Source organism: Scyliorhinus torazame, chromosome 4, assembly GCF_047496885.1.
Source record: "Scyliorhinus torazame isolate Kashiwa2021f chromosome 4, sScyTor2.1, whole genome shotgun sequence".
NCBI lineage: Eukaryota > Metazoa > Chordata > Chondrichthyes > Carcharhiniformes > Scyliorhinidae > Scyliorhinus > Scyliorhinus torazame.
The window spans coordinates 15,667,106-15,693,714 of NC_092710.1; the positions used below are offsets into that span (position 1 = coordinate 15,667,106).

Here is a 26,609-nt window from a genome sequence, read left to right on the forward strand (position 1 = left end):
TGACCCTCTGACAGTGCGGCACTCGCTCAGTACTGATCCTCTGACAGTGCGGCACTCCCTGAGTACTGACCCTCTGACAGTGCAGCACTCCCTCAGTACTGACCCTCTGACAGTGAATCGTTCCCTCAATACTGACCTTCTGACAGTGCAGTGCTCACTCAGTACTGACCCTCTGACAGTGCAGCACTCCCTCAGTGCTGACCCTCTGACCGTGCAGCACTCCCTCAGTACTGACCCTCTGACTGTGCAGCACTCCCTCAGTCCTGACCCTCTGACAGTGCGGCACTCCCTCAGTACTGTCCCTCTGACAGTGCGGCACTCCCTCAGTACTGACCCTGTGACAGTGCAGCACTCCCTCAGTACTGACCCTCTGACAGTGCAGCATTCCCTCAGTACTGACCCTCTGACACTGCAGTAGTCCCTGCGTACTGACCCTCTGACAGTGCGGCACTCCCTCAGTACTGACCCTCTGACAGTGCAGCACTCCCTCAGTACCGACCCTCTGACAGTGCGGCACTCCCTCTGTCCTGACCCTCTGACAGTGCGGCACTCCCTCTGTCCTGACCCTCTGACAGTGCCTCACTCCCTCAGTACTGACCCTCTGACAGTGCGGCTCTCCCTCAGTACTGACCCTCTGACAATGCAGCACTCCCTCAGTACTGACCCTCTGACAGTGCAGCACTCCCTCAGTACTGGCCCTCTGACAGTGCGGCTCTCCCTCAGTACTGACCCTCTGACAGTGCGGCACTCCCTCAGTTCTGTCCCTCTGACGGTGCGGCACTCCCTCAGGACTGGCTCTCTCACAGTGCAGCACTCCCTCAGTACTGATCCTCTGACAGTGCGGCTCTCCCTCAGTACTGACCCTCGGACAGTGCGGCACTCCCTCAGTACTGACCCTCTGACAGTGCAGCACTCCCTCAGTACTGACCCTCTGACAGTGCAGCACTCCCTCAGTACTGACCTTCTGACAGTACAGCACTCCCTCAGTACTGACTCTCTGACAGTGCAGCACTCCCTCAGTACTGACCCTCTGACAGTGCAGCACTCCCTCAGTACTGACTCTCTGACAGTGCAGCACTCCCTCAGTACTGAGCCTCTGACAGTGCGGCACTCCCTCAGTACTGACCCTCTGACAGTGCGGTACTCCCTCAGTACTGACCCTCTGTCAGTGCAGCATTCTCTCAGTACTGACTCTCTGACAGTGCAGCACTCCCTCAGTACTGACCCTCTGTCAGTGCAGCATTCTCTCAGTACTGACTCTCTGACAGTGCAGCGCTCCCTCAGTACTGACCCTCTGACAGTGCGGCACTCCCTCAGTACTGACCCTCTGACAGTGCAGCGCTCCCTCAGTACTGAATCTCTGACAGTGCAGCACTCCCTCAGTACTCACCCGCTGACAGTGCAGCATTCGCTCAGTACTGACCCGGTGACAGTGCAGCACTCCCTCAGTACTGACCCTCTGACAATGCGGCACTCCCTCAGTACTCACCCTGACAGCGCAGAACTCCCTCAGTACCGACCCTCTGACATTGCAGCACTCCCTCAGTACTGGCCCTCTGATAGTGCAGCACTCCCTCAGTACTGACCCTCTGACAGTGCAGCACTCCCTCAGAACTGACCCTCTGACAGTGCAGCACTCCCTCAGTACTGACCCTCTGACAGTGCAGCAGTCCCTCAGTACTGACCCTCTGACAGTGCGGCACTCCCTCAGTACGGACCCTCCGACAGTGCAGCACTCCCTCAGTACTGACCATCTGACAGTGCGGCACTCCCCCAGTACTGACCCTCTGACAGTGCAGCCATCAGTCAATACTGACCTTCTGACAGTGCAGTGCTCCCTCACTACTGACCCTCTGACAGTGCAGCACTCCCTCAGTGCTGACCCTCTGACAGTGCAGCATTCCCTCAGTACTGATCCTCTGACAGTGTAGCACTCCCTCAGTACTGACCCTCTCACAGTGCAGCACTCGCTCAGTACTGATCCTCTGACAGTGTGTCACTCCCTCAGTACTGACCCTCTGACAGTGCAGCACTCGCTCAGTACTGACCCTCTGACAGTGCAGCACTCCCTCAGTACTGACCCTCTGACAGTGCAGCACTCGCTCAGTACTGATCCTCTGACAGTGTGTCACTCCCTCAGTACTGACCCTCTGACAGTGCAGCACTCCCTCAGTACTGACCCTCTGACAGTGCAACACTCCCTCAGTGCTGACCCTCTGACAGTGCAGCACTCCCTCAGTACTGTCCCTCTGACGGTGCGGCACTCCCTCAGTACTGACCCTCTGACAGTGCAGCACTCCCTCAGTACTGACCATCTGACAGTGCAGCGTTCCCTCAGTACTGACCCTCTGACAGTGCGGCACTCCCTCTGTCCTGACCCTCTGACAGTGCCTCACTCCCTCAGTGCTGACCCTCTTACAGTGAAGCACTCCCTCAGTACTGAGTCTCTGACAGTGCAGCACTTCCTCAGTACTGACCCTCTGACAGTGCGGCACTCCCTTAGTACTGACCCTCTGACAGCGCAGCACTCCCTCAGTACTGAACCTCTGACAATACAGCACTCCCTCAGTACTGACCCTTTGACTGTGCGGAACTCCCCTCAGTACTGACCCTCTGACAGTTCCTCACTCCCTCAGTACTGACCCTGTGACAGTGCAGCACTCCCTCAGTACTGACCCTCTGACAGTGAATCGCTCCCTCAATACTGACCTTCTGACAGTGCAGTGCTCACTCAGTACTGACCCTCTGACAGTGCAGCACTCCCTCAGTGCTGACCCTCTGACCGTGCAGCACTCCCTCAGTACTGACCCTCCGACTGTGCAGCACTCCCTCAGTCCTGACCCTCTGACAGTGCGGCACTCCCACAGTACTGACCCTCTGACAGTGCGGCACTCCCTCAGTACTGACCCTCTGACAGTGCAGCGCTCCCTCAGTACTGAATCTCTGACAGTGCAGCACTCCCTCAGTACTCACCCGCTGACAGTGCAGCATTCGCTCAGTACTGACCCGGTGACAGTGCAGCACTCCCTCAGTACTGACCCTCTGACAATGCGGCACTCCCTCAGTACTCACCCTGACAGCGCAGAACTCCCTCAGTACCGACCCTCTGACATTGCAGCACTCCCTCAGTACTGGCCCTCTGATAGTGCAGCACTCCCTCAGTACTGACCCTCTGACAGTGCAGCACTCCCTCAGAACTGACCCTCTGACAGTGCAGCACTCCCTCAGTACTGACCCTCTGACAGTGCAGCAGTCCCTCAGTACTGACCCTCTGACAGTGCGGCACTCCCTCAGTACGGACCCTCCGACAGTGCAGCACTCCCTCAGTACTGACCATCTGACAGTGCGGCACTCCCCCAGTACTGACCCTCTGACAGTGCAGCCATCAGTCAATACTGACCTTCTGACAGTGCAGTGCTCCCTCACTACTGACCCTCTGACAGTGCAGCACTCCCTCAGTGCTGACCCTCTGACAGTGCAGCATTCCCTCAGTACTGATCCTCTGACAGTGTAGCACTCCCTCAGTACTGACCCTCTCACAGTGCAGCACTCGCTCAGTACTGATCCTCTGACAGTGTGTCACTCCCTCAGTACTGACCCTCTGACAGTGCAGCACTCGCTCAGTACTGACCCTCTGACAGTGCAGCACTCCCTCAGTACTGACCCTCTGACAGTGCAGCACTCGCTCAGTACTGATCCTCTGACAGTGTGTCACTCCCTCAGTACTGACCCTCTGACAGTGCAGCACTCCCTCAGTACTGACCCTCTGACAGTGCAACACTCCCTCAGTGCTGACCCTCTGACAGTGCAGCACTCCCTCAGTACTGTCCCTCTGACGGTGCGGCACTCCCTCAGTACTGACCCTCTGACAGTGCAGCACTCCCTCAGTACTGACCATCTGACAGTGCAGCGTTCCCTCAGTACTGACCCTCTGACAGTGCGGCACTCCCTCTGTCCTGACCCTCTGACAGTGCCTCACTCCCTCAGTGCTGACCCTCTTACAGTGAAGCACTCCCTCAGTACTGAGTCTCTGACAGTGCAGCACTTCCTCAGTACTGACCCTCTGACAGTGCGGCACTCCCTTAGTACTGACCCTCTGACAGCGCAGCACTCCCTCAGTACTGACCCTTTGACTGTGCGGAACTCCCCTCAGTACTGACCCTCTGACAGTTCCTCACTCCCTCAGTACTGACCCTGTGACAGTGCAGCACTCCCTCAGTACTGACCCTCTGACAGTGAATCGCTCCCTCAATACTGACCTTCTGACAGTGCAGTGCTCACTCAGTACTGACCCTCTGACAGTGCAGCACTCCCTCAGTGCTGACCCTCTGACCGTGCAGCACTCCCTCAGTACTGACCCTCCGACTGTGCAGCACTCCCTCAGTCCTGACCCTCTGACAGTGCGGCACTCCCACAGTACTGACCCTCTGACTGTGCGGCACTCCCTCAGTACTGACCCTGTGACAGTGCAGCACTCCCTCTGTACTGACCCTCTGACAGTGCAGCATTCCCTCAGTACTGACCCTCTGACAGTGCAGTACTCCCTCCGTACTGACCCTCTGACAGTGCGGCACTCCCTCAGTACTGACCCTCTGACAGTGCAGCACTCCCTCAGTACTGACCATCTGACAGTGCAGCGTTCCCTCAGTACTGACCCTCTGACAGTGCGGCACTCCCTCTGTCCTGACCCTCTGACAGTGCCTCACTCCCTCAGTGCTGACCCTCTTACAGTGAAGCACTCCCTCAGTACTGAGTCTCTGACAGTGCAGCACTCCCTCAGTACTGGCCCTCTGACAGTGCGGCACTCCCTCAGTACTGATCCTCTGACAGTGCGGCTCTCCCTCAGTACTGACCCTCTGACAGTGCGGCACCCCCTCAGTACTGATCCTCTGACAGTGCGTCTCTCCCTCAGTACTGACCCTCTGACAGTGCGGCGCTCCCTCAGTACTGACCCTATGACAGTGCAGAACTCCCTCAGGACTGGCTCTCTGACAGTGCAGCACTCCCTCAGTACTGACCCTCTGACAGTGCAGCACTCCCTGAGTACTGTCTCTCTGACAGTGCAGCACTCCCTCAGTACTGAACCACTGACAGTGCAGCACTCCCTCAGTACTGACCCTCTGACAGTGCAGCACTCCCTCAGTACTGACCCTCTGACAGTGCAGCCCTCCCTCAGTACTGACCCTCTGACAGTGCAGCACTCGCTCAGTACTGACCCTCTGACAGTGCAGCACTCCCTCAGTACTGACCCTCTGACAGCGCGGCACTCCCTCTGTACTGACCCTCTGACAGTGCCTCACTCCCTCAGTACTGACCCTGTGACAGTGCAGCACTCCCTCAGTACTGACCCTCTGACAGTGAAGCACTCCCTCAGTACAGACCCTCTGACAGTGCGGCACTCCCTCAGTCCTGACCCTCTGACAATGCAGCACTCCCTCAGTACTGACCCTCTGACAGTGCGGCACTCCCTCAGTACTGACCCTCTGACAATGCAGCACTCCCTCAGTACTGACCCTCTGACAGTGCAGCACTCCCTCAGTACTGACCCTCTGACAGTGCGGCACTCCCTCAGTCCTGACCCTCTGACAATGCAGCACTCCCTCAGTACTGACCCTCTGACAGTGCGGCACTCCCTCAGTACTGACCCTCTGACAATGCAGCACTCCCTCAGTACTGACCCTCTGATAATGCACCCCTCCCTCAGTGCTGACCCTCTGACAGTGCAGCACTATCTCAGTCCTGACCCTCTGACAGTGCGGCACTCCCTCAGTACTGACCCTCTGACAGTGCGGCACTCGCTCAGTACTGATCCTCTGACAGTGCGGCACTCCCTGAGTACTGACCCTCTGACAGTGCAGCACTCCCTCAGTACTGACCCTCTGACAGTGCGGCACTCCCTCAGTACTGACCCTCTGACAATGCAGCACTCCCTCAGTACTGACCCTCTGATAATGCACCCCTCCCTCAGTGCTGACCCTCTGACAGTGCAGCACTATCTCAGTCCTGACCCTCTGACAGTGCGGCACTCCCTCAGTACTGACCCTCTGACAGTGCGGCACTCGCTCAGTACTGATCCTCTGACAGTGCGGCACTCCCTGAGTACTGACCCTCTGACAGTGCAGCACTCCCTCAGTACTGACCCTCTGACAGTGAATCGCTCCCTCAATACTGACCTTCTGACAGTGCAGTGCTCACTCAGTACTGACCCTCTGACAGTGCAGCACTCCCTCAGTGCTGACCCTCTGACCGTGCAGCACTCCCTCAGTACTGACCCTCTGACTGTGCAGCACTCCCTCAGTCCTGACCCTCTGACAGTGCAGCACTCCCTCAGTACTGACCCTCTGACAGTGCGGCACTCCCTCAGTACTGACCCTGTGACAGTGCAGCACTCCCTCAGTACTGACCCTCTGACAGTGCAGCATTCCCTCAGTACTGACCCTCTGACAGTGCAGTACTCCCTCCGTACTGACCCTCTGAAAGTGCCTCACTCCCTCAGTACTGACCCTCTGACAGTGAAGCACTCCCTCAGTACTGACCCTCTGACAGTGCAGCACTCCCTCAGTACTGATCCTCTGACAGTGTGGCACTCCATCAGTACTGACCCTCTGACAGTGCAGCACTCCCTCAGTACTGACCCTCCGACAGTGCAACACTCCCTCAGTACTGACCCTCTGACAGTGCGGCTCTCCCTCAGTACTGACCCTCTGACAGTGCGGCACTACCTCAGTACTGACCCTCTGACAGTGCAGCACTCCCTCATGACTGGCTCTCTGACAGTGCAGTACTCCCTCAGTACTGACCCTCTGACAGTACAGCACTCCCTCAGTACTGACTCTCTGACAGTGCAGCACTCCCTCAGTACTGACCCTCTGACAGTGCAGCACTCCCTCAGTACTGAGCCTCTGACAGTGCGGCACTCCCTGAGTACTGACCCTCCGGCAGTGCAGCACTCCCTCAGTACTGACCCTCTGACAGTGCAGCACTCCCTCAGTACTGACCCTCTGACAGTGCAGCACTCCCTCAGTACTTACTCTCTGACAGTGCGGTACTCCCTCAGTACCGACCCTCTGACAGTGCAGCACTCCCTCAGTACTGACCCTCTGACAGTGCAGCATTCTCTCAGTACTGACCCTCTGACAGTGCGGCACTCCCTCAGTACTGACCTTCTGACAGTGCAGCGCTCCCTCAGTACTGAATCTCTGTCAGTGCGGTACTCCCTCTGTAAAGACCCTCTGACAGTGCGGCACTCCCTCAGTATTGACCCTCTGACAGTGCAGCACACCCTCAGTACTCACCCGCTGACAGTGCAGCATTCGCTCAGTACTGACCCGGTGACAGTGCAGCACTCCCTCAGTACTGACCCTCTGACAATGCGGCACTCCCTCAGTACTCACCCTCTGACAGCGCAGCACTCCCTCAGTACCGACCCTCTGACATTGCAGCACTCCCTCAGTACTGACCCTCTGAGTGTGCAGCACTCCCTCAGAACTCACGCAATGACATGTTGATCTATATTTTTCTGTCAATGAGGAATAGTGCCCTGTCCTAAATATCCTGTCTGCCGAACATTGAAGCTCCAATGTCTATGTTTCCACGCTCAGTTGATTTATTTATTAATTAAGTGAATACTCGATGTAACTGGGCATTTTACAGCAAACTTGATCTGCTCCCTGAACTTGGACTGAGTCACCCCATAAATAAATGTGTTTGTGCAACAATTTAAATTCAGCAACATGTATCCAACTTGCTGTAAGATGTACTCAGAATCATTGTAACTCCCGGGGCCTCGCCCTGTAATGGTATAATATAAGAATTCAATCACAAACACCATCCAGAGGAGGATGAAGCTGCCCGATATGGCGAAGAGTAGAATTATAGACTTCCTCCGACTCTCCATCTCAGGGTCGCTGTGATTCTCTGCCTGACTCTGACCCCTGAGCCTCTTCCGGGAGCGACTGGCGACTAAAATGTGTCGGACTGTCAGCGTGTTGAGCAGCACGACGAAAGCGAACGGCAGCAATGGCGTCAACACCTTATCAAACCAGCCATATCCCACCCAGATGGGATCAGTGAAGCAATTTGGCTTTACGTCACAGTACCAGGGCGTGTTGTCGATTATCAACAGAGGTTTATATATGAAGTACAGGGGGACGTTTTTGCAACACAGCAGGAGGCAGGTTGTTGCGATGACGACAGCCGCAGTTTTCGCGGTGCAGTATTTAGTTTTAAGCGTCTGACAGCAAATGGCCACAAATCGATCGAAGGAGAAAATGACGGTGAACCAGACAGAGCAGTTTGTGGCTGCCCGAACGAGCACACTGACCATGCTACACAGAGGAGTGATGTTCAGGAAAGATCCCGGCAAGTAGTAATAATTGATCCGGCTCAGGATGACCTCCACGATAATGACCAATAGATCAGTTACTGCCATGGCCACGAGGTAGCGAGTGGTGCAAGTCGAGAGGCCACACTTTCCCCGGGACAGGATCACAATTGCCACTAAATTAACTGAAAGAGAGCATTGGAAGTGAGAAAGGAACTTGCTGTTGTAATAAAGATGTTATAACATGTATTCAGACAATTTTTTCCCAGGGTGGTAACGGCTCACTGGATTGGCGTTCTCACTAAGCCCTGATGGGCAGCACGGTAGCCTTGTGGGTAGCACAATTGCTTCACAGCTCCAGGGTCCCAGGTTCAATTCCGGCTTGGGTCACTGTCTGTGCGGAGTCTGCGCATCCTCCCCGTGTGTGCGTGGGTTTCCTCCGGGTGCTCCGGTTTCCTCCCACGGTCCAAAGATGTACAGGTTAGGTGGATTGGCCGTGATAAATTGCCCTTAGTGTCCAAAATTGCCCTTCGTGTTGGGTGGGGTTACTGGGTTACGGGGATAGGGTGGAGGTGTTGACCTTGGGTAGGGTGCTCTTTCCAAGAGCCGGTGCAGACTCGATGGGCCGAATGGCCTCCTTCTGCACTGTAAATTCTATGAAAAATATCTATGAAAGGGAAACGGACTGCCAGTTTTCTTCCCTTCCTAATTACACATCCTCTTCCCGTTATCCATGGCTAACCCGGGTAGGAAGGGCAAGCCTTTAGCATGAAGAGGGGTGGGATTGGAGGTGTGGCAAGTAATTTTCAAAAGTCAACCCCACTTCCCATAATCACCACCATCTCTGCGCCCAAATCTGGTGAACTGGTGCGACGACAATAATCTCTCCCTCAATGGCAACAAAACGAAGGAGATTGTCATCGACTTCAGGAAGCGTAGTGGAGAACATGCCCCTGTCTACATCAATGGGGACGAAGTAGAAAGGGTCGAGAGCTTCAAGTTCTTAGGTGTCCAGATCACCAACAGCCTGTCCTGGTCCCTCCATGCCGACACTATAGTTAAGAAAGCCCACCAACGACTCTACTTTCTCAGAAGACTAAGGAAATTTGGCATGTCAGCTACGACCCTCACCAACTGCGACAGATGCACCAGAGAAAGCATTCTTTCTGGTTGTATCACAGCTTGGTATGGAGCCTGCTCTGCCCAAGACCGCAGGAAACTACAAAAGGTTGTGAATGTAGCCCAGTCCGTCACGCAAACCAGCCTCCCATCCATTGACTCTATCTATAATTCCCGCTGCCTCGGAAAGGCAGCCAGCATAATTAAGGACCCCCCGCACCCCGGACATACTCTCTTCCACCTTCTTCCGTCAGGAATAAGATACCAAAGTTTGAGGTCACGTACCAACCGACTCAAGAACAGCTTCTTCCCGACTGCCATCAGGCTTTTGAATGGACCTACCTCGTATTAAGTTGATCTTTTCTCTACACCTTGCTATAACTGTAACATTATATTCTGCAGTCTCTCCTTCCTTCCCTATGTACGGTCTGCATTGTTTGTACAACACGCAAGAAACAGGGAAAAGCAGAGATACGCTTCCAGGGATATGCTTGATACATTGAAATGAGGTGGGGCACCTCGCCAGGTAGCTTTGTCTACCTGGCTATCAGCTCGTCCCCATTCTACCCTCCTGCTTCAAACAAGTACATAAGAACTAGGAGCAGGAGTAGGCCATCTGGCCCCTCGAGCCTGCTCCACCATTCAATGAGATCATGGCTGATCTTTTGTGGACTCAGCTCCACGTTCCGGCCCGAACACCATAACCCTTAATCCCTTTATTCCTCAAAAAACTATCTATCTTTATCTTAAACACATTTAATGAAGGAGCCTCTACTGCTTCACTGGGCAAGGAATTCCATAGATTCACAACCCTTTGGGTGAAAAAGTTCCTCCTAAACTCAGTCCTAAATCTGCTTCCCCTTATTTTGAGGCTATGCCCCCTAGTTCTGCTTTCACCCGCCAGTGGAAACAACCTGCCCGCATCTATCCTATCTATTCCCTTCATAATCTTATGTTTGTATAAGATCCCCCCTCATCTTTCTAAATTCCAACGAGTACAGTCCCAGTCTACTCAACCTCTCCTCGTAATCCAACGCCTTCAGCTCTGGGAGTAACCTAGTGAATCTCCTCTGCACTCCCTCCAGCGCCAGTACGCCCTTTGTCAGGTAAGGAGACCAAAACTGAACACAATACTCCAGGTGTGGCCTCACTAACACCTTATACAATTGCAGCAGAACCTCCCTAGTCTTAAACTCCATCCCTCTAGCAATGAAGGACAAAATTCCATTCGCCTTCTTAATCACCTGCTGCACCTGTAAACCAACTTTTTGCGACTCATGCACTAGCACACCCAGGTCTCTCTCTGCACAGCAGCATGTTTTAATATTTTATCATTTAAATAATAATCCCTTCCCTGGATTAACAATCACCGCCTCTGTGATTGGATCGCCTTCAAAGCGGTGCCCGCCAGGGCGAAGCTTAGTAACCCACCTCTTTTGAGCAAACCGCCCCCCCTCCCCTGGGCCCTCCCCGATATGGACCTTAATCGCCCGCGGCTCATGGGACAGGACGGGAGCAGGATTCGGAGTGGCGAGCTCAGCTGGATGCGGCGGGAAGTCTCCCAGGAGATACACGGAGGGGGGGGGGGGGGTGGGATGGAATTTGAGGGCAAGGGAAGGCAGTTGAGTTGGGGAGGGATGCTGGCAATGAAGGGGGCGGGGGGGGCACGGGGCTGAAGTGCAACCGAGCGTTGAGGAGCAAGCCCCCTGAAAGTGCTGATCAGGGGCTGCAACCCCAGGCAACCAACGCAAATCTGGAAGGGGGGGCTTCCCTCGGCCGCAGCAAAGGCTGGCGGGCCTGGGAGTCCGTGGAGCTCCTTAATCTCCGATCGCAAGTGGCATCTCCCGCCTGGGACCCCTGCGGAGCAGCGCAGGACCACCACATACAGGGTCCTCCCCCTGGAGACCTTCTCCACCCGCAGGTGGTCAGCTGGCAGAGGCAGTTTTCCCAAATGGGCGAGAGGGAAGACGAGGGAGGAGAGGCAACTGTCGGGTGGGGATGCTGAGTGAATGGAACTCAAATCCCAGCCACGGCTCTCAGAACGGAGCACAGGGTTGGGAGGAGCTGAGGTGCCGGGTCCACCACATCCCCATCCACTGGCAGCTTGTGTTTACTGAAGAGGGAGGGAGAGAGAGAGAGGGGGGGGGGGAGGAGAGAGGTAGAACAATGAACAAAGAACAAAGAAATGTACAGCACAGGAACAGGCCCTTCGGCCCTCCAAGCCCCTGCCGACCATGCTGCCCGACTAAACTACAATCTTCTACACTTCCTGGGTCCGTATCCCTCTATTCCCATCCTATTCATATATTTGTCAAGATGCCCCTTAAATGTCACTATCGTCCCTGCTTCCACCACCTCCTCCGGCAGCGAGTTCCAGGCACCCACTACCCTCTGCGTAAAAAACTTGCCTCGTACATCTACTCTAAACCTTGCCCCTCTCACCTTAAACCTATGCCCCCTAGTAATTGACCCCTCTACCGTGGGGAAAAGCCTCTGACTATCCACTCTGTCTATGCCGCTCATAATTTTGTAGACCTCTATCAGGTCGCCCCTCAACCTCCGTCGTTCCAGTGAGAACAAACCGAGTTTATTCAACCGCCCCTCATAGCCAATGCCCTCCATACCAGGCAACATTCTGGTAAATCTCTTCTGCACCCTCTCTAAAGCCTCCACATCCATCTGGTAGTGTGGCGACCAGAATTGAACACTATACTCCAAGTGTGGCCTAACTAAGGTTCTATACAGCTGCAACATGACTTGCCAATTCTTATACTCAATGCCCCGGCCAATGAAGGCAAGCATGCCGTATGCCTTCTTGACTACCTTCTCCACCTGTGTTGCCCCTTTCAGTGACCTGTGGAACTGTACTCCTAGATCTCTCTGACTTTCAATACTCTTGAGGGTTCTACCATTCACTGTATATTCCCTACCTGCATTAGACCTTCCAAAATGCATTACCTCACATTTGTCCGGATTAAACTCCATCTGCCATCTCTCCGCCCAAATCTCCAAACAATCTAAATCCTGCTGTATTCTCTGGCAGTCCTCATCGCTATCCGCAATTCCACCAACCTTTGTGTCGTCTGCAAACTTACTAATCAGACCAGTTACATTTTCCTCCAAATCGTTTATATATACTACAAACAGCAAAGGTCCCAGCACTGATCCCTGCGGAACACCACTGGTCACAGCCCTCCAATTAGAAAAGCATCCTTCCATTGCTACTCTCTGCCTTCTATGACCTAGCCAGTTCTGTATCCATCTTGCCAGCTCACCCCTGATCCCATGTGACTTCACCTTTTGTACTAGTCTACCATGAGGGACCTTGTCAAAGGCCTTTCTGAAGTCCATATAGACAACATCCACTGCCCTACCTGCATCAATCATCTTTGTGACCTCCTCGAAAAACTCTATCAAGTTAGTGAGACACAACCTCCCCTTCACAAAACCATGCTGCCTCTCACTAATACGTCCATTTGCTTCCAAATGGGATTAGATCCTGTCTCGAAGAATTCTCTCCAGTAATTTCCCTACCACTGAAGTAAGGCTCACCGGCCTGTAGTTCCCTAGGGGGAGAGAGAGAGAGAGGGAGAAGGAGAGAGATGAGGAGAGAGAGTTGGGGGGAGGGAGAGGGGGAAGGAGAGAGGGAGAGAGAGATGGGGAAGAGAGAGGGAGAGAGAGAGGAGGAAGGAGTGAGGGAGCTAGGGGGGGAGAGAGAGAGGGGGGAGAGGGAGAGAGGGGGAGAGGTAGGGAGAGAGAGAGAGAGAGAGAGGGGAGGAGAGAGCGAGAGATATAGGGGGGAGAGAGAGAGAGGGAGAAGTAGAGAGATGAGGAGAGAGAGAGAGTTGGGGGGGGAGAGAGAGAATAGGGGAGAGAGGGGGAGAGAGAGGGGGAGGAGAGAGATAGGGGAGAGGGGGGGAAGGAGAGAGGGAGAGTGATAGGAGAGCGAGAGAGGGGGGAGGAGGGAGGAAGAGTTATCGGGGGATGAGGGATAACTTGAAAATATAGATTGACCCGAATAGCACCCACCTAAGTCTGCATAGGAGTCAGGGAGTGAGAATTGCTGTTCGCCATCTAGAATGTCTTATTGACACTTTTTGGTATAGGGGCAATTCTAAGAATAGTGTTGAGTTTTTTACTTCACTACTTCAACCTTCCTTCATAAGTCCTGCCCTCCAGTCCAGGCAGCATCCTGGTAAATCTCCTCTGCACCCTCTCCAAAGCATCCACATCCTTCCGAGAATGAGGCGACCAGAACTGGACACAATATTCCAAGTGTGGCCTAACTAGAGTTTTATAAAGCTGCAGAAAAACCTCACGGCTCTTAAACTCAATCCCCCTGTTAATGAAAGCCAACACACCACACGCCTTCTTAACAACCCTATCAACCTGGGTGGCATCTTTGTGGGATCTATGTACGTGGACCCCAAGATCCCTCTGTTCCTCCACACTTCCAAGAATCCTGCCTTTAACCCTGTATTCAACATTCACATTCACCTTCCAAAATGAATCACTTCACATTTATTAAGGTTGAACTACATCTGCCACTTCTCAGCCCAGCTCTGCATCCTGTCAATGTCCTTGTTCTAACCTGCAACAGCCCTCGACACTATCCACAAGTCCCCCAACCTTCGCGTCATCGGCAAGCTTGCTAACCCACCCTTCCACTTCCTCATCCAAGTCATTCGTAAAAACCACAAAGAGCAGAGGACCCAGAACGCGCAGACTCCACACAGTCACCCGAGGAGGGAATTGAGCCTGGGTCCCTGGCGCTGTGAGGCAGCAGTGCTAACCGCTGTGCCGTGGAATCATTGTCTCTCAAAGGGTCCTTTCATTCGACATCATTGCAACATCGTCTGCCCGTCTCCATCTGTGCCGCCCCGAATAGCGACCTTCGTAAATAGTTACGCTCACTTACCTGGAACACCAATGATGGCAAGGATCAGGTAATATACTTTCTTGACGGTATAAAACGTTTCCATCATTTGCTCTGAGGAGTGATGTGCCCTTGATGTAACTCCCTCAGCATCCAGCTCTCAGGCATAGCTTTCCCAGTGCTCCCAATTTGTACCCTGCTCCATCTCCCCAGACGGGACATGGAGGTTGCGACATTCTTGCTTGTTTTCAATGTGAGCAAGAAGGCTGCGACATCGAGTTACGTCTGTGTCAAGGGAGCGTTCTTTAAGCTTCGGGATCGAATTGGATGATGGGACAATTAAAACCAGCAGGTTGAATGGAAGCTACAATCTCCATCTCACCTCCAGGTCCCGATGTCTTGTTCAGTAATCGTCCACTTGCCAGAGTTTCCGCAGAATCCTGAAAGTGCAGAATTGAAGACCATTCGATTCATCTGGTCTGCACCAACCCTCTGAACGAGGGACACTACCCAAGGAACACCCCCCCCCCCCCACCTCCCCCCCCCCCCATCCCAATAACCCCAGCTCACCTACACGCTGTGGGAGGAAACCGGAGCATCCGGAGGAAGCCCACGCAGACACGGGGAGAACGTGCAGACTCCGCACAGACAGTGACCCACGGGCGGAGTTCCTCTCTCAGCAACGCCACCCCGGGGCGTGTCTGCTCTCTTTAAGTGTGGCCACTCTGTTCAGTGGTGGATGGGATTGTACAGAGTCCTAGTCAACGAGAAAGGGTGGTGGATACGCATCACTGTAAATACACAAGGGGTTAATGCAGATACACTGCAACTAAATAACCACTAGAGGGAGAACCAGAGACTTTCATGACACACAGACATTCAACAAATAGGTCAGTTAGATAGGACACGACCAATAGGTCAAGACACACCCAGAGGTGACACTACCACAAGGGGGCGACCCATATAAAAGGACAGGGCACACATGCTCTTTCTCTTTCCATAGGCGACACTCAGAGAGACAGGGGCAGATCAGAGCATCACACCCACCGCATGGCTTAGAGCAGACTGGTTAGTTAGACTGAGTTACTATAGTAAGTTCAGCAGGAGAGTCGAACTCAAGTAGGAGAATTGTTAACTGTTCTATAAATGTGTTAAACCTATCTCCAAGCCTGAACCTTCCTTTGTCAGAGTGCACATCAGAGGCAGCATCGGAAATTGAATCAGCGACGTGACCTGGGACATTGTAGGAACCTGATGGAGCAGCTCAAACTAATACAAAACCCAAAACAAGTAGCGCACTTTCAGCTCCATCCAGTGAAGGGCAGTGGCTTTGTCACTGGATAAGTAGTCCAGAGACCCAGGGTAATGCTCTGGGGGCGCTGGTTCGAATCCCACCATGGCGGACGGGGAAATTCAATACAAATCTGGAATTAAATGTCTGACAGTGACCATTGCCGATTGTCGGAAAAACCCATCTGGCTCACCAATGATCTTCACGGACCTCGGGGTACCTTACGTCCGACCGTCCAAGTCAGAGCCTCCGAGAGACACGGACCCTCCGACTGAGACAGAGCCTCCGACCGATATAGTCCATCAATCAGGTACAGACCCTTCAAGATTCCCCCTACCTTCAATCAACTGACCCTCACCTGATCCCGAGTCCGGAAATCTCCATTGCTCGCTGCTATCGGCCAACGGCGGAGAATCCCTCCCGACGCCAAAATAGGGGGCGTCGCCAGTTATTGAGGCTCCGCCCCTCGAGGCCGGAGTCAACCGCGTCGTGCGCCGCACGCCATTGGATGGTTCACCCCGATGCTCCGCCCCCGATGTGCCGAGTTCCCGGCTGCGCGGTTGACGTGTGGGGCGGGATTCTCCGATGCAGGAGTAGAAACTGGCGTAAAATGGCCACCGACTCCCCGTGTCGCTGGGGGCCGAGCAGGACGGCAGGGTAGCGCGCCCGCCTCCAGCTGCCGCTACGCTCCGGGCAATTGCCGGGGCCGTGGCCGGGCATCACGCGGCCGTGGCTTGCGTCGGCCCCGCCTTGGTACAGGGCGGAGGCCGCTGGCGGAACCGGCCCGCGAGACAGTCCCCGCCTTCGGCCGGCTCGCGCGGCTCCTGGAGTACGCCGCTTGGAGGGGTCAGAGCGTCGCAAGAGCGGCCTCTGGCGCGGTATTTTGGCAGGTGTGCCGTTGCGCACGGCCGCCGCTATGTTGTACGGTGCGACCGATTTTGGGGTCGTAAAACACCACAGTTGCCACGCCGGATTCGGCGCTTAGCCGCAGAATCGGAAAATCCCTCTCCGAGTCTCAAACTGAGAGACATAGGGCGTCATTCTCCGACCCCCCGCCGGGTCGGAGAATGGCCGATGGCCGCCGTGAATCCCGCCCCCGCCGGTTGCCGAAGTCTCCGGTACCGGATATTCGGCTGGGGCGGGAATCGGGCCGGGTCCCCCCCGCTCCATTCTCCGGCCCGGATGGGCCGAAGTCCCGCCGATAAATTGCCTGTCCCGCCGGCGTGGATTAAACCACCTTTTGAACGGCGGGACAAGGCGGCGCGGGCGGGCTCTGGGGTCCTGGGGGGGGGACGCGGGGCGATCTGGCCCCGGGGGGTGCCCCCACGGTGGCCTGGCCCGCGATCGGGGCCCACCGATCCGCGGGCGGGCCTGTGCCGTGGGGGCACTCTTTCCCTTCCGCCTCTGCCACGGTCTCCACCATGGCGGAGGCGGAAGAGACTCCCTCCACTGCGCATGCGCGGGAAACTGTCAGCGGCCGCTGACGCTCCCGCGCTTGCGCCGCCCGGAGATGTCATTTCCGCGCCAGCTGGCGGGGCAACAAAGGCCGTTTCCGCCAGCTGGCGGGGCGGAAATTCCTCCGGCGTCGGCCTAGCCCCTCAATGTTGGGGCTAGGCCGCCAAAGATGCGGAGCATTCCACACCTTTGGGGCGGTGCGATGCCCGTCTGATTGGCGCCGTTTTGGGCGCCAGTCGGCGGACATCGCGCCGTTTCGGGAGAATTTCGCCCCATATAAAACGTGGAGGCAATGAGAAATAAGGAGTAAAATTATTGAGACATCGAGGATTCTCCGGGGGTTTGACAGGATCGATGCTGAGAGGATGTTTCCCCGTGTGTGAGAGTCTGGGCCCAGAGGACAGAATCTCAGAGTGAGGGGAGATTCTGAGAGGATGTTTCCCCGTGTGGGAGAGTGTGGGCCCAGAGGACAGAATCTCAGAGTGAGGGGAGATTCTGAGAGGAAGTTTCCCCGTGTGGGAGAGTCTGGGCCCAGAGGGCAGAATCTCAGAGTGAGGGGAGATTCTGAGAGGATGTTTCCCCGTGTGAGAGAGTCTGGGAGCAGAGGGCAGAATCTCAGAGTGAGGGGAGATTCTGAAAGGATGTTTCCCCGTGTGGGAGGGTCTAGGCCCAGAGGGCAGAATCTCAGAGTGAGGGGAGATGCTGAGAGGATGTTTCCCCGTGTGGGAGAGTCTGGGAGCAGAGGGCAGAATCTCAGAGTGAGGGGAGATTCTGAGAGGATGTTTCCCCGTGTGGGAGAGTTTGGGCCCAGAGGGCAGAATCTCAGAGTGAGGGGAGATTCTGAGAGGATGTTTCCCCGTGTGGGAGAGTCTGGGCCCAGAGGGCAGAATCTCAGAGTGAGTGGAGATTCTGAGAGGATGTTTCCCCGTGTGGGAGTGTCTGGGAGCAGAGGGCAGAATCTCAGAGTGAGGGGAGATTCTGAGAGGATGTTTCCCCGTGTGGGAGAGTCTGGGAGCAGAGGGCAGAATCTCAGAGTGAGGGGAGATTCTGAGAGGATGTTTCCCCGTGTGGGAGAGTCTGGGCCCAGAGGACAGAATCTCAGAGTGAGGGGAGATTCTGAGAGGATGTTTCCCCGTGTGGGAGAGTCTGGGCCCAGAGGGCAGAATCTCAGAGTGAGGGGAGATTCTGAGAGGGTGTTTCCCCGTGTGGGAGAGTCTGGGAGCAGAGGGCAGAATCTCAGAGTGAGGGGAGATTCTGAGAGGATGTTTCCCCGTGTGGGAGAATCTGGGAGCAGAGGGCAGAATCACAGAGTGAGGGGAGATTCTGAGAGGATGTTTCCCTGTGTGGGAGAGTCTGGGCCCAGAGGGCAGAATCTCAGAGCGAGGGGAGATTCTCAGAGGATGTTTCCCCATGTGGGAGAGTCTGGGAGCAGAGGACAGAATCTCAGAGTGAGGGGAGATTCTGAGAGGCTGTTTCCCCGTGTGGGAGAGTCTGGGAGCAGAGGGCAGAATCTCAGAGTGAGGGGAGATTCTGAGAGAATGTTTCCCCGTGTGGGAGAGTCTGGGCCCAGAGGGCAGAATCTCAGAGTGAGGGGAGATTCTGAGAGGATGTTTCCCCGTGTGGGAGAGTCTGGGCCCAGAGGGCAGAATCTCAGAGTGAGTGGAGATTCTGAGAGGATGTTTCCCCGTGTGGGAGTGTCTGGGAGCAGAGGGCAGAATCTCAGAGTGAGGGGAGATTCTGAGAGGATGTTTCCCCGTGTGGGAGAGTCTAGGCCCAGAGGGCAGAATCTCAGAGTGAGGGGAGATGCTGAGAGGATGTTTCCCCGTGTGGGAGAGTCTGGGAGCAGAGGGCAGAATCTCAGAGTGAGGGGAGATTCTGAGAGGATGTTTCCCCGTGTGGGAGAGTTTGGGCCCAGAGGGCAGAATCTCAGAGTGAGGGGAGATTCTGAGAGGATGTTTCCCCGTGTGGGAGAGTCTGGGCCCAGAGGGCAGAATCTCAGAGTGAGTGGAGATTCTGAGAGGATGTTTCCCCGTGTGGGAGTGTCTGGGAGCAGAGGGCAGAATCTCAGAGTGAGGGGAGATTCTGAGAGGATGTTTCCCCGTGTGGGAGAGTCTGGGAGCAGAGGGCAGAATCTCAGAGTGAGGGGAGATTCTGAGAGGATGTTTCCCCGTGTGGGAGAGTCTGGGCCCAGAGGACAGAATCTCAGTGAGGGGAGATTCTGAGAGGATGTTTCCCCATGTGGGAGAGTCTGGGCCCAGAGGGCAGAATCTCAGAGTGAGGGGAGATTCTGAGAGGATGTTTCCCCGTGTGGGAGAGTCTGGGAGCAGAGGGCAGAATCTCAGAGTGAGGGGAGATTCTGAGAGGATGTTTCCCCGTGTGGGAGAATCTGGGAGCAGACGGCAGAATCTCAGAGTGAGGGGAGATTCTGAGAGGATGTTTCCCTGTGTGGGAGAGTCTGGGCCCAGAGGGCAGAATCTCAGAGCGAGGGGAGATTCTCAGAGGATGTTTCCCCATGTGGGAGAGTCTGGGAGCAGAGGACAGAATCTCAGAGTGAGGGGAGATTCTGAGAGGCTGTTTCCCCGTGTGGGAGAGTCTGTGAGCAGAGGGCAGAATCTCAGAGTGAGGGGAGATTCTGAGAGGATGTTTCCCCGTGTGGGAGAGTCTGGGCCCTGTGGACAGAATCTCAGAGTGAGGGGAGATGCTGAGAGGATGTTTCCCCGTGTGGGAGAGTCTGGGAGCAGAGGACAGAATCTCAGAGTGAGGGGAGATTCTGAGAGGATGTTTCCCCGTGTGGGAGAGTCTGGGAGCAGAGGACAGAATCTCAGAGTGAGGGGAGATGCTGAGAGGATGTTTCCCCGTGTGGGAGAGTCTGGGAGCAGAGGACAGAATCTCAGAGTGAGGGGAGATTCTGAGAGGATGTTTCCCCGTGTGGGAGAGTCTGGGCCCAGAGGGCAGAATCTCAGAGTGAGGGGAGATTCTGAGAGGATGTTTCCCCGTGTGGGAGAGTCTGGGAGCAGAGGACAGAATCTCAGAGTGAGGGGAGATTCTGAGAGGATGTTTCCCCGTGTGGGAGAATCTGGGAGCAGACGGCAGAATCTCAGAGTGGGGGGAGATTCTGAGAGAATGTTTCCCCGTGTGGGAGAGTCTGGGAGCAGAGGACAGAATCTCAGAGTGAGGGGAGATTCTGAGAGGATGTTTCCCTGTGTGGGAGAGTCTGGGCCCAGAGGACAGAATCTCAGAGTGAGGGGAGATTCTGAGAGGATGTTTCCCCGTGTGGGAGAGTCTGGGCCCAGAGGACAGAATCTCAGAGTGAGGGGAGATTCTGAGAGGATGTTTCCCCGTGTGGGAGAGTCTGGGAGCAGAGGACAGAATCTCAGAGTGAGGGGAGATTCTGAGAGGATGTTTCTCTGTGTGGGAGAGTCTGGGCCCAGAGGACAGAATCTCAGAGTGAGGGGAGATTCTGAGAGGATGTTTCCCCGTGTGGGAGAGTCTGGGCCCAGAGGACAGAATCTCAGAGTGAGGGGAGATTCTGAGAGGATGTTTCCCCGTGTGGGAGAGTCTGGGAGCAGAGGACAGAATCTCAGAGTGAGGGAAGATGCTGAGAGGCTGTTTCCCCCTGTGGGAGAGTCTGGGCCCAGAGGGCAGAATCTCAGAGTGAGGAGAGATTCTGAGAGGATGTTTCCCCGTGTGGGAGAGTCTGGGAGCAGACGGCAGAATCTCAGAGTGAGGGGAGATTCTGAGAGGATGTTTCCCCGTGTGGGAGAGTCTGGGAGCAGAGGGCAGAATCTCAGAGTGAGGGGAGATTCTGAGAGGATGTTTCCCCGTGTGGGAGAGTCTGGGCCCAGAGGGCAGAATCTCAGAGTGAGGGGAGATTCTGAGAGGATGTTTCCCCGTGTGGGAGAGTCTGGGAGCAGAGGACAGAATCTCAGAGTGAGGGGAGATTCTGAGAGGATGTTTCCCCGTGTGGGAGAGTCTGGGAGCAGAGGACAGAATCTCAGAGCGAGGGGTCGCCCATTTCACACCGAGATGAGGAGGAATATCTTCTCTCGGAGGGGAGTGAGTGTGGAACTCTTCACCGCAGAGAGCTGTCAAGGCTGGGCCGTTCAGTATGGTCCAGGCTGAGAGATTGTTAATCAGTGAGGGGGTCGAGGGTCACGGGGATAAGGCAGGAAGATGGAATGAGGATTATCACAGCGGATCAGTCACAATCTCAACGAATGGCGGAGGGGACTGGATGGGCCGAGTGGCCTAATTCTGTTCCTGCGGCCTATGGGTGCAGGAACAGGGGGAGCTGGGTAGATTTGTGCATAGATCGTTGAAGAGGACAGGTAACGAGAGCAGTTCCTAAAGATACTAGTACCCTGAGCTTTATTTATAGGGGCAGAGATTACAGGAGCGAGGAAGTTAGTTATACTGAGCCGATACAAGACACCAGTTAGACCTCAGCTGGAATATTGTGGACTATCCTGGTCGGCTACACTACAGGAAGGAGGCGAACTCACTGAAGAGAGAGCAGAGGAGGTTCACAAGAATGGTTCGGGGGATGAGAAACTTCAGTTGTGAGGACAGGTTGGTGAGTTTGCGAGTTTTCCTTGGAGAAAAAAGGCGAGGAGGTTAGAGATGTCCAAAACCATTGGGGGGGGGGGGGGGAGCTGGACTGAGTACTCAGGGAGAAACTGTTCCTGTTTTTCAAAGGATCTGGAGAGGGCGCCGATTGAAAGTGATTTGAACAAGAAGCAAATGTGATGAGCTTTTAGAAAATCACAGCGAGGGGTTTGGGTCGGGAACGCGCGGCCTGGGAGTGTGGAGGAGGCTGGTTCAATCGAGGCGTTCCGGAGGACATTGTTTCTGTGCAGGGGGGGGGGTCGGGGAGGAGGTATGGCTACGGCACTGAGTCGCGCTGCTCATAAAACAGTTGATAAAAGTGCGGAGGAAATTCACCAGAATGATTCCAGGGATAAAAACTGGGATAGACTGGGGGATTGATCATCCAACTCGATAGCCTGATCGCGCCTTTCCCAACCACACGGACAGCACCCTGTCTACCCAGGATCAAAGCCAGGATCGACCAAAGAATGACCAGCACCGTGCGCCATTACCAAAACCATACCACAGGGCAGAGTAGCAGAGCCTGCATAGAACCTTCCAATCCCTCCAGTGCAGGAGGAGGCCATCGAGTCTTCGTCGACCCTCTAAAAGAGCATTCTATCTCGGCCCACTTCCCCTCCCTATCCCCCCGTGACCCCCATAACCCCAAACAACCCCAAACATCTTCTGGGTTGGCCATTTCCAAAAGTCACCAGGCACTGAAGGAAATGGGAAGTTACCATCCTCTGCTGCATTCGCAATATTGACCTTGGCCGAGTTGTTCTCTCCTCCTGGCCTTGGGGGCGCCTGGTTAGGCCGCTACCTCAGGGTCCCGGTGCGCGCTCACTCGATGGGCTGAATGGCCGGCCACTGCAGTGGTTCCACCTGTCGAGGGGGCGGGAGGCGCCTGCGCCAAGGCGGGAGAACCAGGACGTCATCATCAGGGTTTGTGGCGTCAGGAGGCGGGGTCACCGCAGGGCGGGGTCCAGACCTAGTTGGGGGGGGTCAGTGTCCGGATGGTCATCAGGGAGTATCTCTCCCATATCAGGGGTGGGGTCCCCCTTATTAGGGGAGGTGTCTGTCCGTCATCAGGGTGCGGTCTCTCTTATTAGGGGAGGGGTCAGTTACATCAACAGGGTGTCGGCTCTCCTTATTGGGGGAGGGGTCTGTTGCATCATCAGGGTGTCAGCTCTCCTTATTGGGGGAGGGGTCTGTAACATCATCAGGGTGTCGGCTCTCCTTATTAGGGGAGGGGTCTGTTGCATCATCAGGGTGTATCTCTTCCTTATTAGAACAAAGAAATAAAGAGGTAGGCAGAAAGCGGGTAATTATAGGCCAGTGAGCTTCACTTCGGTAGTAGGAAAGATGCTGGAATCTATCATCAAGGAAGAAATAGCGAGGCATCTGGATGGAAATTGTCCCATTGGACAGGCGCAGCTTGGGTTCATAAAGGGCAGGTCGTGCCTAACTAATTTAGTGGAATTTTTTGAGGACATTAACAGTGCGGTAGATAACGGGGAGCCAATGGATGTGGTATATCTGGATTTCCAGAAAGCCTTTAACAAGGTGCCACACAAAAGGTTGTTGCATAATGTGGTGGTATGTATTAGGGGTAATACGGTACACCAGGAAGGCCGAGCAGCTATTGGAGGACAGATGCTGGATCCCGATTGGATCCTCCACCTACTGGGCTCCACCCAGATAGGAGGGATATAAGAACCTGGGTTTAATCCCGCAGCGGCATTCTGTGACTGAGCTGCTGGGGAACGAGTCTGAACAAGTCTGCTCAATAAAGCCTCGATTGAAGTTCTTTACGTCTCGCCTCGTGTGTGATCGATGGTGCTACACATAAGATAAAGATGCATGGCATTAAGGGGAAAGTAGGAGCATGGATAGAGGATTGGTTAATTAATAGAAAGCAAAGAGTGGGGATTAATGGGTGTTTCTCTGGTTGGCAATCAGTAGCTAGTGGTGTCCCTCAGGGATCAGTGTTGGGCCCACAACTGTTCACAATTTACATAGATGATTTGGAGTTGGGGACCAAGGGCAATGTGTCCAAGTTTGCTGACGACACTAAGATAAGTGGTAAAGCAAAAAGTGCAGAGGATACTGGAAGTCTGCAGAGGGATTTGGATAGGCTAAGTGAATGGGCTAGGGTCTGCCAGATGGAATACAATGTTGACAAATGTGAGGTTATCCATTTTGGTAGGAATAACAGCAAAAGGGATTATTATTTAAATGATAAAATATTAAAACATGCTGCTGTGCAGAGAGACCTGGGTGTGCTAGTGCATGAGTCGCAAAAAGTTGGTTTTCAGGTGCAACAGGTGATTAAGAAGGCAAATGGAATTTTGTCCTTCATTGCTAGAGGGATGGAGTTTAAGACTAGGGAGGTTCTGCTGCAATTGTATAAGGTGTTAGTGAAGCCACACCTGGAGTATTGTGTTCAGTTTTGGTCTCCTTACTGGAGAAAGGACGTACTGGCACTGGAGGGTGTGCAGAGGAGATTCACTAGGTTAATCCCAGAGCTGAAGGGGTTGGATTACGAGGAGAGGTTGAGTAGACTGGGACTGTACTCGTTGGAATTTAGAAGGATGAGGGGGGATCTTATAGAAACATATAAGATTATGAAGGGAATAGATAGGATAGATGCGGGCAGGTTGTTTCCACTGGCGGGTGAAAGCAGAACTAGGGGGCATAGCCTCAAAATAAGGGGAAGTAGATTTAGGACTGAGTTTAGGAGGAACTTCTTCACCCAAAGGGTTGTGAATCTATGGAATTACTTGCCCAGTGAAGCAGTAGAGGCTCCTTCATTAAATGTGTTTAAGATAAAGATAGATAGTTTTTTGAAGAATAAAGGGATTAAGGGTTATGGTGTTCGGGCCGGAAAGTGGAGTTGAGTCCACAAAAGATCAGCCATGATCTCACTGAATGGTGGAGCAGGCTCGAGGGGCCAGATGGGCTACTCCTGCTCCTAGTTCTTATGTTCTTATGTAACAAAGAAATGTTCAGCACAGGAACAGGCCCTTCGGCCCTCCAAGCCCGTGCCGACCATGCTGCCAGATTAAACTATAATCTTCTACACTTCCGGGGTCCGTATCCCTCTATTTCCATCCTACTCATGTATTTGTCAAGATGCCCCTTAAATGTCACTATCGTCCCTGCTTCCACCACCTCCTCCGGCAGCGAGTTCCAGGCACCCACTACCCTCTGTGTAAAAAACTCACCTCGTACATCGCCTCTAAACCTTGCCCCTCGCACCTTAAACCTATGCTCCCTAGTAATTGACCCCTCTACCCTGGGAAAAAGCCTCTGACTATCCACTCTGTGCCCCTCATAATTTTGTAGACCTCTATCAGGTCGCCCCTCAACCTCCGTTATTCCAGTGAGAACAAACCGAGTTCATTCAACCTCTCCTCTCAGCTAATGCCCTCCATACCAGGCAACATCCTGGTAAATCTCTTCCGCACCCTCTCTAAAGCCAGAATTCAGCAGACCCCCCCCTAATAAGTTAGAGATACACCCTGATGACAGACCCCTCCCCTTTGCGGACGACACAAAGGTTGGTGGAATTGCGGATAGCGATGAGGACTGTCAGAGGATACAGCAGGATTTAGATCGTTTGGAGACTTGGGCGGAGAGACGGCAGATGGAGTTTAATCCGGACAAATGTGAGGTAATGCATTTTGGAAGGTCTAATGCAGGTAGGGAATATACAGTGAATGGTAGAACCCTCAAGAGTATTGAAAGTCAGAGAGATCTAGGAGTACAGGTCCACAGGTCACTGAAAGGGGCAACACAGGTGGAGAAGGTAGTCAAGAAGGCATACGGCATGCTTGCCTTCATTGGCAGGGGCATTGAGTATAAGAATTGGCAAGTCATGTTGCAGCTGTATAGAACCTTAGTTAGGCCACACTTGGAGTATAGTGTTCAATTCTGGTCGCCCTTACTAGGGGAGGGGTCTGTTACATCATCAGGGTGTCCGCTCCGTCAGGCGGCAGGTCACCACCTGTTCATTGTACAATCAGCCAATGGGAACGTTACCGTCCTTGGTGCAGCATGGGCCCTGCTGGTATCATCGGAGGACGCGCGGAGTGAGGGAGGGGAAGGACCCATCGGAAACGTGGGTCGTCTCGTCCCACATCGCTGTTAAACACAGGCGTGAAAGTGCTGGCGAGGTTAGTGGCAGGAAGGTTGTGTTCCGGGGGGTGGCTGTGGAGGATCAAACAGGCTTCATAAAGGTCAGGCAGCTCTGCAGCAATGTAAATGTGACTGTGACCCCATTGGTAGTGAGGTCCATGGATGCGGAGAAAGACCTTTGACCGGGTGGAGTGGTGGGTGCCTGTTTGAGTTCCTGGGAAGGTTTGGGTTTGGGCCGAAGTTTGAGGCCTGTTATTCGTGGCACCAAGTGTGAGGCCCAACGACATGGCTTCATGGAACTTTGAACTACACAGGCGAAGAAGGCAGGGGTACCCGCTATCTCCGCTGCTCTTTGCGCTTGCTATAGAGCCTCTGGCAATGGCTCTTAGGGGCTCGGCAGAGGGGCATGGGGTTGGGGTGAGGAGACAGAGGGAGCATCGGGTGTTGCTGTGTGCCGCGGCTCGGACCCGCTCGAGAGGCCTGTTGGGGAAGCTTGGGGTGGTCTCAGGGTAGAAGTTAAATGGAGGGGAAAGCGCAGTGTCTGAGTGAATGAGTCGGGGGCGGCGATCCAATCTTGAGGAGTTCCTCCTCTCCATGAGCTCCGACTTCTCCCATATCCCAAATATCACCACCAAAGGACTGTGGGAGGAAACCGGAGCGCCCGGAGGAAACCCACGAAGACACGGGGAGAACGTGCAGACTCCGCACAGCCAGTGACCCAGCAGGGAATCGAACCTGGGAGCCCCGGCGCTGTGAAGCCACAGTGCTAACCACTGTGCTACCGTGCTGCTAAATTAAGTCTAAACTGGTAATAATTC

The 26,609-nt window shown here is 54.3% G+C and overlaps 1 protein-coding gene across 1 annotated transcript; it reads right to left on the reverse strand.

Annotated features, from left to right (window-relative positions):
* Positions 1–7,606: 7,606 nt before the first annotated feature.
* Positions 7,607–22,618, reverse strand: LOC140411284 (probable G-protein coupled receptor 139). The gene is made up of 3 exons (XM_072500406.1): positions 22,392–22,618; positions 14,701–14,758; positions 7,607–8,508 (listed from the first exon to the last, which is right to left on the reverse strand). The coding sequence occupies exons 1-3, from the start codon at positions 22,404–22,406 to the stop codon at positions 7,607–7,609; spliced, it is 975 nt and encodes a 324-aa protein (XP_072356507.1). The 5' UTR covers positions 22,407–22,618.
* Positions 22,619–26,609: the final 3,991 nt, after the last annotated feature.

Coding starts and splice junctions, on each gene's coding strand:
- LOC140411284 (XM_072500406.1), bottom strand. Junction 8,509..14,700: donor CAAGACATCGGGACCTGGAG/GTGAGATGGAGA, acceptor GCTCTCTTTCAG/TTAATTTAGTGGCAATTGTG.